The 14,020-nt window shown below is 41.5% G+C and overlaps 1 protein-coding gene across 1 annotated transcript in view; it reads left to right on the top strand.

Moving 5' to 3' along the window:
• The window catches only part of LOC148951488 (uncharacterized), a 35,468-nt gene that overhangs the window by 6,645 nt on the left and 14,803 nt on the right, over positions 1 to 14,020 (top strand). The window contains exons 2-3 of the mRNA XM_089090910.1: positions 7,117 to 7,197; positions 10,079 to 10,212. Coding sequence (XP_088947036.1) covers positions 7,117 to 7,197; positions 10,079 to 10,212 — 215 coding nt within the window. The remainder of the gene's footprint in view (positions 1 to 7,116; positions 7,198 to 10,078; positions 10,213 to 14,020) is intronic.

The following is a 14,020-nucleotide window of genomic DNA, read 5'->3' as shown; positions in this document are numbered from 1 at the left end:
AAAAATATGTTTACTTTCTTTGATAGCTTGGATACACTTGCGCTATTTTGATTTGGTTAAATTTTAAGAGCAGAAGTATCCCCGAAAGTTTGAACATAATACCCTCCGTCGTTCTTGGGATACTGCTGATATGCCTTATTGGGAATTAGAATTAACGTAGTGCATTTTGATTTAATCTTAAGGCAACATTTAGTTTTTAAAAATAAAGGCAACTGGGAGGGGGGGCGTGGGAGGGGGATTAGTTTCCCTCCAGTCACTTTCGACTATTGAAAAGGGCATCGCTCCTTTCTATTTTCAATTGAATGAGCCCTTTTAGATGTTCCTACGACAACTCCTTCGATACGAAGAGCTCTGGTCTAAACAACAACAACAACAAAAAAATAATACATTATACCCAAATCGATCTTTACTATAAAAATGTCAAGCCTTCCAATAACTTTCGACTATTAAAAAGATCACAAGGCCTTTCGATTTCCAATCGAATGAGCCCTTTTTGAGTTTCTACGAAAAAGCTTTCTATAAACACCTTATATGCACTTGACTTGACTTACTTTGACTTATGTCTCCTGCCGGGCGCTGCTCGGCGTAGAGAATGACGTCTGCCTCGTCCATAAACTTCGGTCCATGGCAAGCGTTTGCACATCGCTCAACCTGATATTTGCCATCGTCAGGAGCTCGGACAGGCTGTCAGACCACCGTTTCGTGGTCGGCCGCGAGGTCACTTCCAACCGGCTTTGACAGGGTCGAAGTCATGGATTGTTTTCGCAGATATGTGTGGAAGCATTCGAAGTAGGTGTCCGAACCATCGTAGTTTTCACTCGGATGCTTGGGTCAAAAACCGAGACTGCTTGGTGAGCTGCAGCAGCTTCTCAGTGCTGACGAAGTCGAACCACCGTAGACCTTCGATCCTCCTCAGGCTCTTCGACTGAAAGACATCAATTGCCTTGAGGGTTGCGGCTGAAGCGTGCCACGTTTCAGCTCCATAGAGCATCGCAGAGCCGACGAGGGCGTTGAAAATCCGCAGCTTCGCTGTGCGACTGACGTTTGGTTTTCGCCAGAGGTGACGGTTCAGTCTGCCCATGGCAGAAGACGCTTTGTATATTCTCGCTTGTACTTAAGAAAGAAGCGAGCCATCTAAAGAAATTTTGGAGCCCAGGTAGGTGAACCTTTGGACAATTTCGATACTAGTGGTGCTATCCAGGCCAACTGAAGGATTGGCAGCAGGGGAGAATGGGTCTATGGCCATAATTTTCGTTTTAATCCAGTTTATCTGCAGTCCTACTTTTGCAGCCACTTCTCGTAGGATTCGAAGCGCTTCCAGCAACTGCTCCATGGAGTCCGCCAGAATGGCCAAGTCATCGGCAAAATCAGCATCTGTAATGACACGATCTCCAAACTTGAGTCCAAAGCTGAGACGTGAAGTAGTTCTAGTCATAACGTAGTCTATGATGACATAGAAGAGCTCTGGGGCCACTGCACATCCTTGGCGCGCTCCTGTCGTGATTTGGAAGAACGGGCTGCGCCGGCCGTTCACTTGAACACAGCTCTCCGTCCCATGGTGTAGAGCTTTGAATAGTCTGCAGTATTTCTCAGGGAGGCCTGTCGATTCTAGAATCCGCCAAAGAGCTTCTCGGTCCACTGAGTCGAACGCAGCACGGAAGTCGACGAAGGTAAAAAAATCTTTTTGTCGGTACTCCGTGGCTTTTTCTATGATTTGTCAGATCGTAAAAATCTGCTCGATTGTTGAACGGTCCGACATGAAACCAGCTTGCTCCGGTCACCGGATTTTACGAATGATATTTCGACATCGATCTAGCAGGACCATTGAGAAAAGTTTTCCCGGGACAGACAGTAGGGTTATTCCACGGTAGTTCGAGCAGTCGCTTCTAGAGCCTTTCCTCTTCCACAAAGGGATAATGACACCCTTCCGCCAATCTTCGGGAATTATTTCGGTTTCCCAGATTATAGAGAACAGGGTGTGGAGAAACAGGAGCATAATAGGACCTGCATATTTTTGCAGCTCCGAACTCAGGCCACAGATACCGACAGCTTTATTGTTCTTTTGCCTTTTTACTGCATTTCCAATTTCTGAGGGGCTACAAGACTCGTCTGGAGGAGCATTTGCTTCGGATTATGGTCGGCCAGGTTGGCTGGGACTATCAGTAGGAGGCATAGACGGGCTAGTGTTGTTCAGGAGCGTGCAGAAGTGGTCGTTCTACTGCTCAAGGCAGGAACCCTCATCAGAAAGAAGTATCCCATTCCTGGATAGGACGGGTCCCAATGCTGGTGTTTTATTTTCTGTTAGATCACGGAGGTGCTTAAACAGGCTACCCATGTCTTTCTTTTTTACTGCTAGTTCGATTTCATCGGCTTTCCTTGCAACAAACTGAGTTCAGTTTCGGTGAATAAGTCTGTTCCGCACTCCATTGAGCCTTTGATAGGTGGTCATGTCCCCACGAAGTCTTGCCCTCCGCTTTTGCCCTATGACCTGCAGTGTTTTTTCAGTTAGCCACAATTTCTTCAGGAAACTTCGCTTGCCAAGCACCAGCAGTGTAACTTTGTTGGTCTACGATTTAAAATACTTCCAAGCGTATTTGCTGCTGTTGACCGTGCCAAAGAGCTCAAAGCAATTTTATATCTCAACAATATACTTCTGGCGAATATCTGGTTCCTTTAGTTTCCCAGTATCCACTACTACTGGTTTTCTTTCCCATCGCTGTGCATGGAGGTGAAGCTGGACATCAGCACACACAAGCCTGTGATCTGCATTTCCAAGCTCTGCTGATCTGTAAGTTCTGCAGTTCTTCAGCGATGATCTCCAGCGTTTAGAAATAATGACGTAGTCAATCATCTTCTTTGTGAGACCGTCGTTACTATACCACGTGTACTGGTGGATAGTCTTACGTTGAAAGTAGGTGTTTGCGATCACAAGTTCATGGGATCGGCACAGTTCGAGTAGGAGAAGGCCGTTATCGTTCAGTGGGTGGGGGGATACAGGTCCAATTGTGCCACGCCAAACACCAATATCATCTCACACTGCAATATCGAAGTCCCCGAGAAGAACAGTGACATCGTGGAGGGACAATGTTAACAGACATCTAGACAGAGTAGAGTAGAACTCTTCCTTGGTTACGTCGTTGGAATCGTTGGTCGGGCATAGCATACGAAAATTGTCATTTTGCCATGCTTGTGCCCAAAGCGGGCCTTCATTATTCTGTCCGATACAGCTTCGTGCAAGAGTAAGGCCTTTCTTGCAGGGCCGTTTAGCGCGAGACCAACACCATTTCTTCTCATGCTCCCTCCAGACCAGACTAACGAGTGATTATCGCCTATTCGCTCTTCTCCACTTCCAGTAAGACGGGTTTCTGTGAGACCTGCAATTGCCACTTTATTCTTACGAAGTTCTTGAGAAAGTAGGTTCTTTGATGCAGGTGCATTCAGGGTCAAAACATTCCAGGTGGCTATTCGAAGCCCCCTTTGGTCTAGAAGGTTTAGTCTGTCAGTCTTTCTGACGTCGTCATTATGTCCGTTGACGCGCGATGGTCGAGATCTTAAAAGGGGGTCCGGATCCGAGGCTATGTAGTCAGAACGAGGCTATGTAATTTATGCACCCGGGGCATAAATTACAACCTTTACCCTAAGGGCGGTGAGGGTGGTTGTCATCCTCTAAGACCTAATTTCAAGAACTTTCAACTACGTTAAACAATATGGCTATCTCAAAATTTTGATTGGATGTGTCTGGGATAATGGTGGGAGTGAGAGGGGCGTTAGTCGCTCTCCCATCACTTTCAACTATTAAAAAGGTACTAGCCCTTTCAATTTCCAATCAATTGAGCCCTTTTGAAGTTTCTACGACAACGCTTTCAATAAAAACCTTATATGCTCCCAGGGCATAACTTACAACCCTTGCACTGAGGGCTCTGATGGGGTTATCATCCTAAAAGACTAATTTCCAGAACTTTCGACTACGTTGAACAAAATGGATATCTCAAAATCTTGATTGGATATGTTTGGGGAAATGGTGGGCGTGAGAGGGGGGTTAGCTGCCCTTCAATCACTTTCGGCTATTAAAAGGCACTAGCCCTTTCAATTTCCAATCGAATGAGCCCTTTTTGAAGTTTCTACAGCATCGCTTTCTATAAAAAACCTTATATACCCCTAGGGCATAACTTACGACCGTTGCCCTGACGGCTGTGGGGGTGGAGGTTTTGTCATCCTTAAATACCTAATTTCCAAAACTTTCAACTACGTTGAATAAATGGGTATCAAAAAATTTTGGATTGAATGTGTTTGGGCAAAAGGCGGGCGAGAGAGGGGGGTTAGTTGTCCTCAAATCACTTTCGACACTATTAAAAAGGGCACTAGCCCTTTGGATTTCCAATCAAATGAGCCCTTCTTCAAGTTTCAACGACAAAGATTTCAATAAAAACTTATATGCCCTCAAGGCATAACTTATAAACCTTGCCCTGAAGACTTTGAGGGGAGTGTTCTAATCAAAAGTATAATTTCCTGAACTTTACACTGCGTGGAAAAAATGGCTATCTCAAAATTTGGATTGGATGTTTTTGGGGAAATAGTGGGCGTGGAAGGGGTGTTAGTTGCCTTCCAATCACTTTCAACTATTAAAAAGGGCACATGGCACTCCAATTTCCAATTGAATGAGCCCTTTTCGAAGTTTCTACGACAACTTCTTCGATACAAAGTACCGTGGTCTAAAGGGAAAAAATAACAAAGAATATATTTTGCCGACATCGTTCTTATATGCACCCAGGGCATAACTTTAAACCCTTGCCCTGAGGGTTATGGGGGAGTGACCTCCTCAAAAATATATTTTCTATCTGGAAATCAACTACGCTGAACAAAATGGCTATCTCAAAATTTTGATTGGATGTGTTTGAGGGAATGATGGGCGTGGGGGGGCTAGTTACCCCCCAATCACTTTCGACTATTAAAAAGGGCACTAGCCACTCCAGTTTCCAATCGAATGAGCCCTTTTCGAAGTTTCTACGACAACTCCTTCGATACGAAGTGCCCGGGTCTAAGACCAAGAAATAAACAATACATCGTGTCCACATCGTTCTTTCTTAGGCAGCGCTATTGCGCTGCCTATTAAAATAAAAAAAAGTTTTGTTTTAACTGAAAGTAAGGAGCAACATTAAAACTTAAAACGAACAGAAATTATTCCGTATATGAAAGGGTCTATCCCCTCCACGCCTCGCTCTTTACGCTAAAGTGTTTTATTGTTTTTAAAAATAGAGTTGTGAGAAAGATTAAAACTTTAGCGTAAAGACCGAGGCGTTGAGGAGAGGACAGCCCCTTTCATATACGGAATAATTTCTGTTCGTTTTAATTTTTAATGTTGCTCCTTACTTTCAGTTAAAAAACTTGTTTTTCTATTTAATTTCTGAACGTTTTTTAATTAATTCAGGTTTTGATTTTGGCTCACCGTACATGAATAATAAGCAACACTCCTTAGGCACAATCTCTTTGCTCACTTGAAAAGGGTATGGTAATTTTTAATATCTGTATTTGAATGAGCCCTCTCCCAATCTTCTAGGACCACTGGTTTTTCCCGTCAACCCTGAAACAAACCTCATCAAAAACAAATAGATTAAGACGCATCCGTGATCTTTCTCCTGGCATTAAAAAAAATGCAGAATTTCACATTTTTATAGATAGGAGCTAGAAATCTCAACAGGAAGGTTCTCTGATACGCTTAATCTAATAGTTTTATTTTCAGTAAGACTGCTTAAACTTTGGGGGGGGGTCTCTCTTTTTTGAAAATCAGGCAAACTTGCTCAGGCTCGTTGCTTTTGATATGTGACAGTCGACTTAATTATTTGTATACATTTGGCACCAAAAGGTAAAGCTAATTCTTCTAATGTATTAACTTTTATCATAGTCTCTTGTTTTAAGTTTTGGTTGCTATTGGGCCGAGTTGCCCACAATTTGTTACCACTAAATATTTGATTAGGTTCAAAAGACAAAGGCTTTGTATAAAAACTAAAGAACTTTTCATAAAATTTTAAACGAGCAAAATCTAGCTGAAATAAGATGTTCAACTTAAGAACAAACTAAGGCAGCCAAAAAACGAAGAAATTACCTCTATTCAAGGCTGTATCTAGGGAGGGAGCTAGGGGGTTTGACCCTCTCCCCCTTCAAAATTTTTCTTACTCTTTATAACTTTTGATGGGTTTTTAAGTTCTTCCCCCCCTCCCCAAAAAAAAATCCTGGGTACGGCCTTACCTCTGTTAATTATTGCTACTGTGTTCCGCATTCTCCTTCTTCCTTTTCCACAAAAGGGTAGAGTATTATTTGCGTTAAATTTAAAAATAAATAGGCTTAGATTAAATTCTTTATTTAGCCATTTTGTTTTATGTGTACTAGAAAGAAATGTATTAAAAAGGAGCGAAATAGGGATGAAAATTAGTTACATATTAGAAAAGTAAAATTTAATTGGGTGTTACATTGTAATAGTAAATATATGTTTAAAAAGTAACTTATATTATTAATGTAAAAGTAACAGTAACTCATATTAAAAGTAACTAATATATTAGAAAAAATATAATTAAAAAAATATAAAAGTAGCTATGTATTGGAAAAGTAAATTTAATTGACTGTTATATTAAAATAGTAAATATATATTAAAAAAGTAACTTGTATTATTAATATAAAAGTAACTTGTGTGTAAAACTAACAGTAAATTATATTAAAAGTAGTCAATACATTAGAAAAAATATAACTAAAAAAAGTATAAAAGTAGCTATATATTAGAAAAATAAAATTTAATTGTCTATTATATTATAATTGTAAATATATATTAAAAAAGTTAAAAGCAATATATATTAAAAGTAACAAATATATATATATCATATATATATGTAGAAAAATACAATTGAATAATTATTTTAAAGTAGCTGTATATCAGAAAAGCAAAATTTAAGTGGTTGTTATAAATACACTAACTAAAAAAAATCTGGAAATTTTAGTATTTTCTAATTATGGTTGTCTATTTTTAATGACACTCAAAACCGAGAATAAAGATAGTCAATGGCAAAGGCCTAAATTTTTGCTTAAAAGTTGTGTCTGTTTTATTATTAATTTGTTCCATTTTAGAAAGATGTTTACAGTCTTATCAGAGGAGACTTGAAGATCAGAAAAAATATCCCAAGGGCGAATATCAGCCTGTGACGTCCAGTAAGTGATCTTGGAAAATAGTTCTTTTAAAATATTTACGATAAAATTATTACGTTATTCGAACCAATATAGACAATCATTACAGTCCCCCTGCTTTGTTCCCACTGGGTGGGAGTTATCACCTATCACTCCCTTTGTCCCCCGCTTTAAACTTTAAGCATTAGTTTCTCAATAACTTATGGCTCTTGCCGCCCTCTAATTTTAGCCTCTTTTTTGGAATGTGGAAAGGGCGGCCACCTATAGCACGAAAATGCGATTATAGCACTGTTTTATTATGTGCAGCACTGTAGCACGTGCTTAGGGCTGCTAAGATAGCGCGAAAAACCTACTTTAGCACTATGTTAGCTAATTTGTTTACTATAGCAAAGAAAATCACTGTGCAGCACGCAAATTTGGGCGATTGTAGTACTTTAGGAGCTGACCATGATGGAAATCCTGTATGTCGCTGATTACTGAAATCCTCGCCCATTTTTCTTAATCCGCCTAAAATTTATGCGTCCTTCTTTTTAATTTCTCTTTAAGCTCCTAAATAAACTTGGCGCCCCCTTCCCATTATTTAAGGATTTATGCTTCGTTTTTCCGCCCGCATCTTGATCCAGTTTAGCACCCTGACCAGGGTTGCCACCTCTAGTGAATTATCTTTATTTCTAGTGATTTTTTATATTGGCTAAACAAAAAATCACTAAATCAGCTCATAAGTCACTAGTTTATTGAAGAAAATCACTAAAATCTAGCGATTTCTTTTCTCTGGGTGGCAGTCTTGATTGTGGCATCTCCCGGGAAAATTCAGACAGATTTGGTGACATCCAAAAAATATCTGTGCGAGTAATTTTCAAAGAAAATTACTTTTTATACTCTCTTCTCCCAAAAATGCAGGAGAGTCATGTTGTGCCTCCGTTTTTGAAAAAGAGTACTCACGAACCCTCGCACAGAAAATGTTTTCCCAAAAACACTCCCCGCCCAGATTCCGCCCGCCTTGGGTTGTTTCTGAGCCCGTTCCTATCTTGTCACTCGTCACTCGTTCGCTGATTTACCTCCAGATATCGAAAACATTTTGTCCCCTACATTACGGAAAAAATTAAAAAAAACAACCTAAAAGTTTCTGTTTTTGATCACTTGTACAGGTGTTGCCTATACAGGGTTGCCATCCCTAGTGATTTATCAGTATTTCTAGCGATTTTTGCATTGCCTAAACAAAAAATCACTAAATCAACGTTTTTGATTTAAATCTAGCGTTTTTTGTACAATACTGAAAGATCAATTTTTTTTGCAATGGGCTGTGGACGGTTCCGGAAGCACGCCTGCAGTCTTGTAATTGAGTCACTGCTTTGTCAATACCATTTTGGTCGTGCATGAATCTTTTATAGCATGTGAAATCGTAAAACAGGGAATTCCAACCTTCATTAACTGTAAAAAAGCTTCTGCACCTATGTTTTGAGCATTTTGTTCAGAGTCTGTGCTGTTGCTGCAAGAAAACAGTTTTGATGAGAAACGATTAATCTTTGGCGGGTCCTTAGTTTTAACCGAGGGGCCACCCGCTTTCTATCATCTGATGTAGTTTTCAGAGCGCCACGTGTGCTATACAATTTTACGTCACGGTGCGCAGCCCTCACAACGTTTGGCACAGTGCCCTTAAAGCTTGGCATAATTCTGCCACGCTTAGCTCTTGCCACAGGGTTTAAGTGATTTCTGGAAGTTAGCGTCCCGTTGATTTTAACCATTCTTCTTAACGTTAACAGGAGCTACGTTGACTTAACACGCAACCCCGAAAATAATCGGCAGTGTTAACATGGTCTTATAGAATAACTTTTTTTTTATCTGAAGCTCCAAATCAAAAATCTGAAACTCGAACCAATTTTTAAATGCATAGATTCTCTCTCCAAAAATGTAAAAAAAAAAACATATTTTTTAACTCTTTCGATCTGAAACCATCGAAACAAATAAAACGGATATCGGTTTCATCACGACAGGGCCAACTTGTATTTAATAGAAATAATTTCAGCCTTCTATCAGCGAGAGGGGGGAATGGAGTCTGGGTGGGAGGCTCCAATTTTCCGAAGTCTGCACTAAAAACTGGATAGGAAATTATAGTAATAAAAAAGGGAATATGACATTGTTTTCAAACAGTGTTGCTACTAATATGCTCACTTTCATAATCATATGTATCTTGACTGAGTATTTCAAAATCGTGCAAAGGAACTGACGCAATTCTTAGCATAGTATAAGAAAACATCTTAACTCGGAATAAAAGCACGGATAAGCCGGCATCAGGGGTGGATACAGAAATAATGTCTGGCGGAGTGGTGACATGACTTGGGCCCCTTCATAATTGTTTGATCTCCCCTCAAATCACCCCTGTAATTAGTGTATCTTTTGATTTTGTGCAGGGGGTGCACATGCCTCTGAAAACACCCCTTGGATCCACCACTGGCCAACATTTGCAAATGCAAAAGAAGATAAAATGGATAGACTCCTTAAAAATAAAAATAAAACTTGCACCTCTTGGTTTTACAAAAGTTTCTGTTAATATCTCATATAGTTCGGAAACCTACTATTGACCTACTTGACTCAATTGTCCTGCCGGCTTTGTGCCAGCGTCGAGAGAGCAGACATCATTATCCTCCATGACACTCGGTCTTGAGCAGCCATGGGTGTATAAACTACACTATATATAAACATAATATAGCCCAGTATATTTAATAATAAAGAATTTATAAACATTGTGAAAAAAAAAATTTTTACGAGAAATTGTCCACTTGGTTTGTGATGTCACATTGTTAACAATGTTATCCTAACACCTAAACGCAGTGAAATATTTGGACATTACTTTTTTCTCTGTACTATTATCGCTTTTTTCTCCTACTCTTTTATAATATTATAGAGGACATAGCTGCTTATGAAGCTGGTTTACCATTGGTCACATATGATGCTTTTGTTCTTTATGCAGACAACTCTCCTGTTGATTCGGAATTTGCGCTGAATTTGCGAAAACGACTAGAAAATGATGCTTTGCAAGTAAGTAGCTTATTTTTGATATATTCCACCTACCATAGCTTCTTATAGGATGTGATGAGGACGATAGGGGATTTCCTAAAAAAAAAAAAAATCCTAAAAAAGTATATATTTTTATTTCCTAAAAGATCATTTTTTTTTATTCCTAAAAACAATAAGTCCTGGAAAAAATCTGCGAGCAATCTTTGGAAGACGATGTTAGCAAAACATTCACACGTCCACTAGCTTAAGATGCCCGAAACCAGGGGCAAAATTCCAAAATTTTATTGGGGGGGGGAGCGCAAGAAGGATCCACATCTGCAGAGTCAAGGGGCATGGGTTATGTAATAATTTTCCACAAATTTTTTTTGGGGGGGTGCCAACTACCCCCCCCCCCTTGCGCATCCTCCCTCCCAAACGACGGCACTGCCCGAAACGTATTTAGAGGAGGGTGAGATTTTTCGAAACCGCAGACAAAAGGTGTTTCTCATGGACATTTTGTAATGAATCTTTAGAAGCAAGTGGCTTTATAAGTTACCTTTATGATGAAAGTTAATAGGATATTCCTAAATTCAAAGAAAGAAAAGTCGTGGGACAACCATTAGAGTCCTTATTGAAAGACTTCTCAAACGGTCTCCTAAAATCTTGGTGTACTTATTTCACAAGAGTATCTTTACTTTCTGTTGGCAGTAGGTGTAAATTCTCATACCCCTTCCAAATATACCCTTGAGTGTCAAATAGAGAGTAGTGATTACGTAGTAACCATGCTGGTTTTTCCTTGTCTTTTTATATATTTTTTTCTAGTGTGAATTCGGTAGAATAACTTTATTGAATATGGCTTATTTACCAATGTCAAGCGTTACAGACGTTCGAAATGTTCTTTTCTCACTTTCCATCATTATCTTTTCCATTCTCTCATTTAAGCTTCAACGATTTGGAGGTGAATGGAGCTCGTCCGGAATGATACAGACCATGTCTGCTGACCACGTACCTCTGGATACGGAGTTTCCCCTAACTAAACGCTCCGATCAGGGTGGCCTCAACCTCATGAGGTGAGTGGAGACTACCCCAGGATTCTCAGTATCCAGGTAAATCCTGGCTCTAATCAGAATCCAGGCCTAGGGTCGGTTGGGCTTGCAACCCTCCACCTGAGACCCATTGCAACGAATAGATTAGCAACTGCCTCGGATGACCAACCTTCTTTTATCCCGTGACGACCCTTGCTGGCCCCTGGAGTGAGAAAAGACCAGCGTTTGAATCTTCTTGACCAAGATGGCCTCCGAATTGCCACCTGGAATGTATTGACATTAAATTTTCCCGGAGCTAAGACGCTTCTAGCGATGGAACTGAAGCGATTCCGCATCTCTATTGCTGGAATAACAGAAACCCACCTAGTCGGGAACGGAAATGATACCATAGGTGAGGGGTACCACCGTTTCTGGTTTGGCCAGACAACCATCAGAAGAAACAAAGTCGGTCTAGCTCTTGATGAAAAATCCAAGAAGCGGCTATTGTCATTAACTCGCGCCTCAGATCGAATTGCCAATGCTCGGATCCGTAACGAGCAAGGAAAAATAACGGTACTTGTTTGTTATGCCCCGACAAAGGAAGCTGACACCGAGAGAAAGGACACTTTCTACTCTGCCCTGACGAATGAATTGTCTAAGATATTCCGGCACGATATTGTCATTCTCCTGGGTGACCTTAATGCTACTGTGAGCGACAACCACAACTTATGGCGACAAGTCATTGGACCAGTTACTCCGGATTCCCTAAATGACAATGATCTAAGGCTTCTGCAACTCTGCAGCATGCACTACCTTGTGATTACGAATACCATGTTTGCAAGGAAGGGCATTCACAAATATACATGGTACAGCAACGACGGCCATACCAAAAAATGATCGACTACATCATCGTGTCACAGAGATGGAGGTCTTCGATTAGTAACTGCAGGACGTATAGGGCAGCTGAAATTGGCAGCACTGACCATCGCCTCGTCGTCGCTAACATGCGACTAAGGCTCAAAGCCCATCGCTCAGAACCAAGACCAGTCAAGATCGATGTCTCTCGCCTCTGCGATCAGAAGATACGATCGAAATATGCCATTGATGTCTCGAACCGCTTCGACACACTCCTGCCATTTGAAAGTTGTGAAAACGCATGGCTCTCGTTCAAAAAGAATGTCCTGGAATCAGCAACAGCAAATGTTGGACGGAAAAGCGAGCTAATAAAGGGTGGATTCAGTCGGATACGCTTGACGTCATAGAGCGGAGACGCAAGGCGAGGTTACTCGGTGACATGCCAACGTATAGAAGCCTTAATGGTGTCCGCAAAAACTGATACAGCGAGACAGGAAGCTGTTTGTGGAAAGGAAGGCACATGAGCTAGAGGGTGCAGCCAAGAAAGGTGACGTGGGCAGTCTGTATAAGTATCTCCGTGATCTAACAGGTGACATAGCCCCCTCAGTTGCATCTGTTGTCTCTGTGGATGACCAGCCGCTCAGTGACGAAGCTTCCCAGGTCAGTCGATGGAAAGACCACTTCTCGGGCCTTCTCATCGCCGAAGCCGTAGCGTAGACTGAACAGGAACTCATCTGCCTAGCCGTCAGCAACCAGGAACTCCTGACAAGTGACACAGAAACTCCATTCACGTCACCAGAAGTATACACAGCACTAAAACGTTTGAAGAACAACAAAGCGGCAGGCATATGTGGAATATCTGCTGAGCTCCTGAAGTATGCCCGACCGGTGATGCTACTTTAGCTCCATATACTGTTTTCTGTGGTTTGGCGCACAGAATGGATCCTGAAGGACTGTCGAGCTGGTATAATCCTGCCCTTATGGAAGAGAAAGGGGAGCAAGAGCATCTGTTCGAACTACAGAGGCATAACGCTACTTTCAGTGCCTGGAAAACTCTTTGCTATGACCCTGCTGGATAGATGCACGAGTATCCTCAGAAAAAAGAGGAGAATCCAGCAGGTGGGATTTATGCCCGGGAGATCCACTGTCGAACAAATCTTTACCATGAGCCAGTTAATTGAGAAGACGAAGGAATTCAGGAGGAAAGCATATGTAGCCTTTGTGGACTTCAAGGCTGCGTTTGACTCGGTGGATCGCAACTCGCTCTGGCTGATACTTTGATTAACTGGTCTACCTGACAAATACTGCAAGTTGTTTGAAAATCTTTACGAAGAGACCGTGGGTTGCGTCCAAGTCAACGGCAAACGGAGCACAACATTCGGCATCAAAACTGGTGTACGACAAGGGTGTGCTGCCGCCCCGGAACTGTTCAATTGCGTGATAGACTATGTCATGACACGAACAACAAATCGCCTGCTCTTTGGTCTGCAGTTTGGAGATCGCGTTCTGACGGACGCTGACTTCGCAGATGATCTTGGTCTCACTGCTGACTCGATCGACCATTTGACTGACGCTCTGGAAGTCCTGTAGGAAGAGGCAGCAAAAGTGGGGCTGAAAATAAACTGGCTTAAGACAAAGATAATGGCGATTGAGCCCAAGCCCAGTCTCGCCCCGTGATAATATAACAGTTTGCGGAGCTCCTGTTGAAGTTGTAAAGAACTTCACTTATCTTGGCTCCGTGCTGTCTAATGACGGCTCTATAGAGGAAGAGGTGTGCAGCCAAGTTTCAAAAGCGTCGTCTATCGTCGGAAGGCTCAACAATCTCTGGAGAATGCCGCATATATCTAGGCGCACGACGATGCGAATTTATAATGCATCCGTAAGCTCGGTCCTCCTCTATGCAGCGGAAACCTGGCCTCTCAAATCAACAATCCTCAGCATGATAGACGTCTGTCAGACGAAACAGCTCC

This window comes from Artemia sp. Qi Xiang Cuo, chromosome 6, assembly GCF_049724085.1.
Source record: "Artemia sp. Qi Xiang Cuo chromosome 6, ASM4972408v1, whole genome shotgun sequence".
Taxonomy (NCBI): Eukaryota; Metazoa; Arthropoda; class Branchiopoda; order Anostraca; family Artemiidae; genus Artemia; species Artemia sp. Qi Xiang Cuo.
Note: the sequence above shows the minus strand (reverse complement) of the source record. Positions and strands in the feature narration are given on the sequence as shown.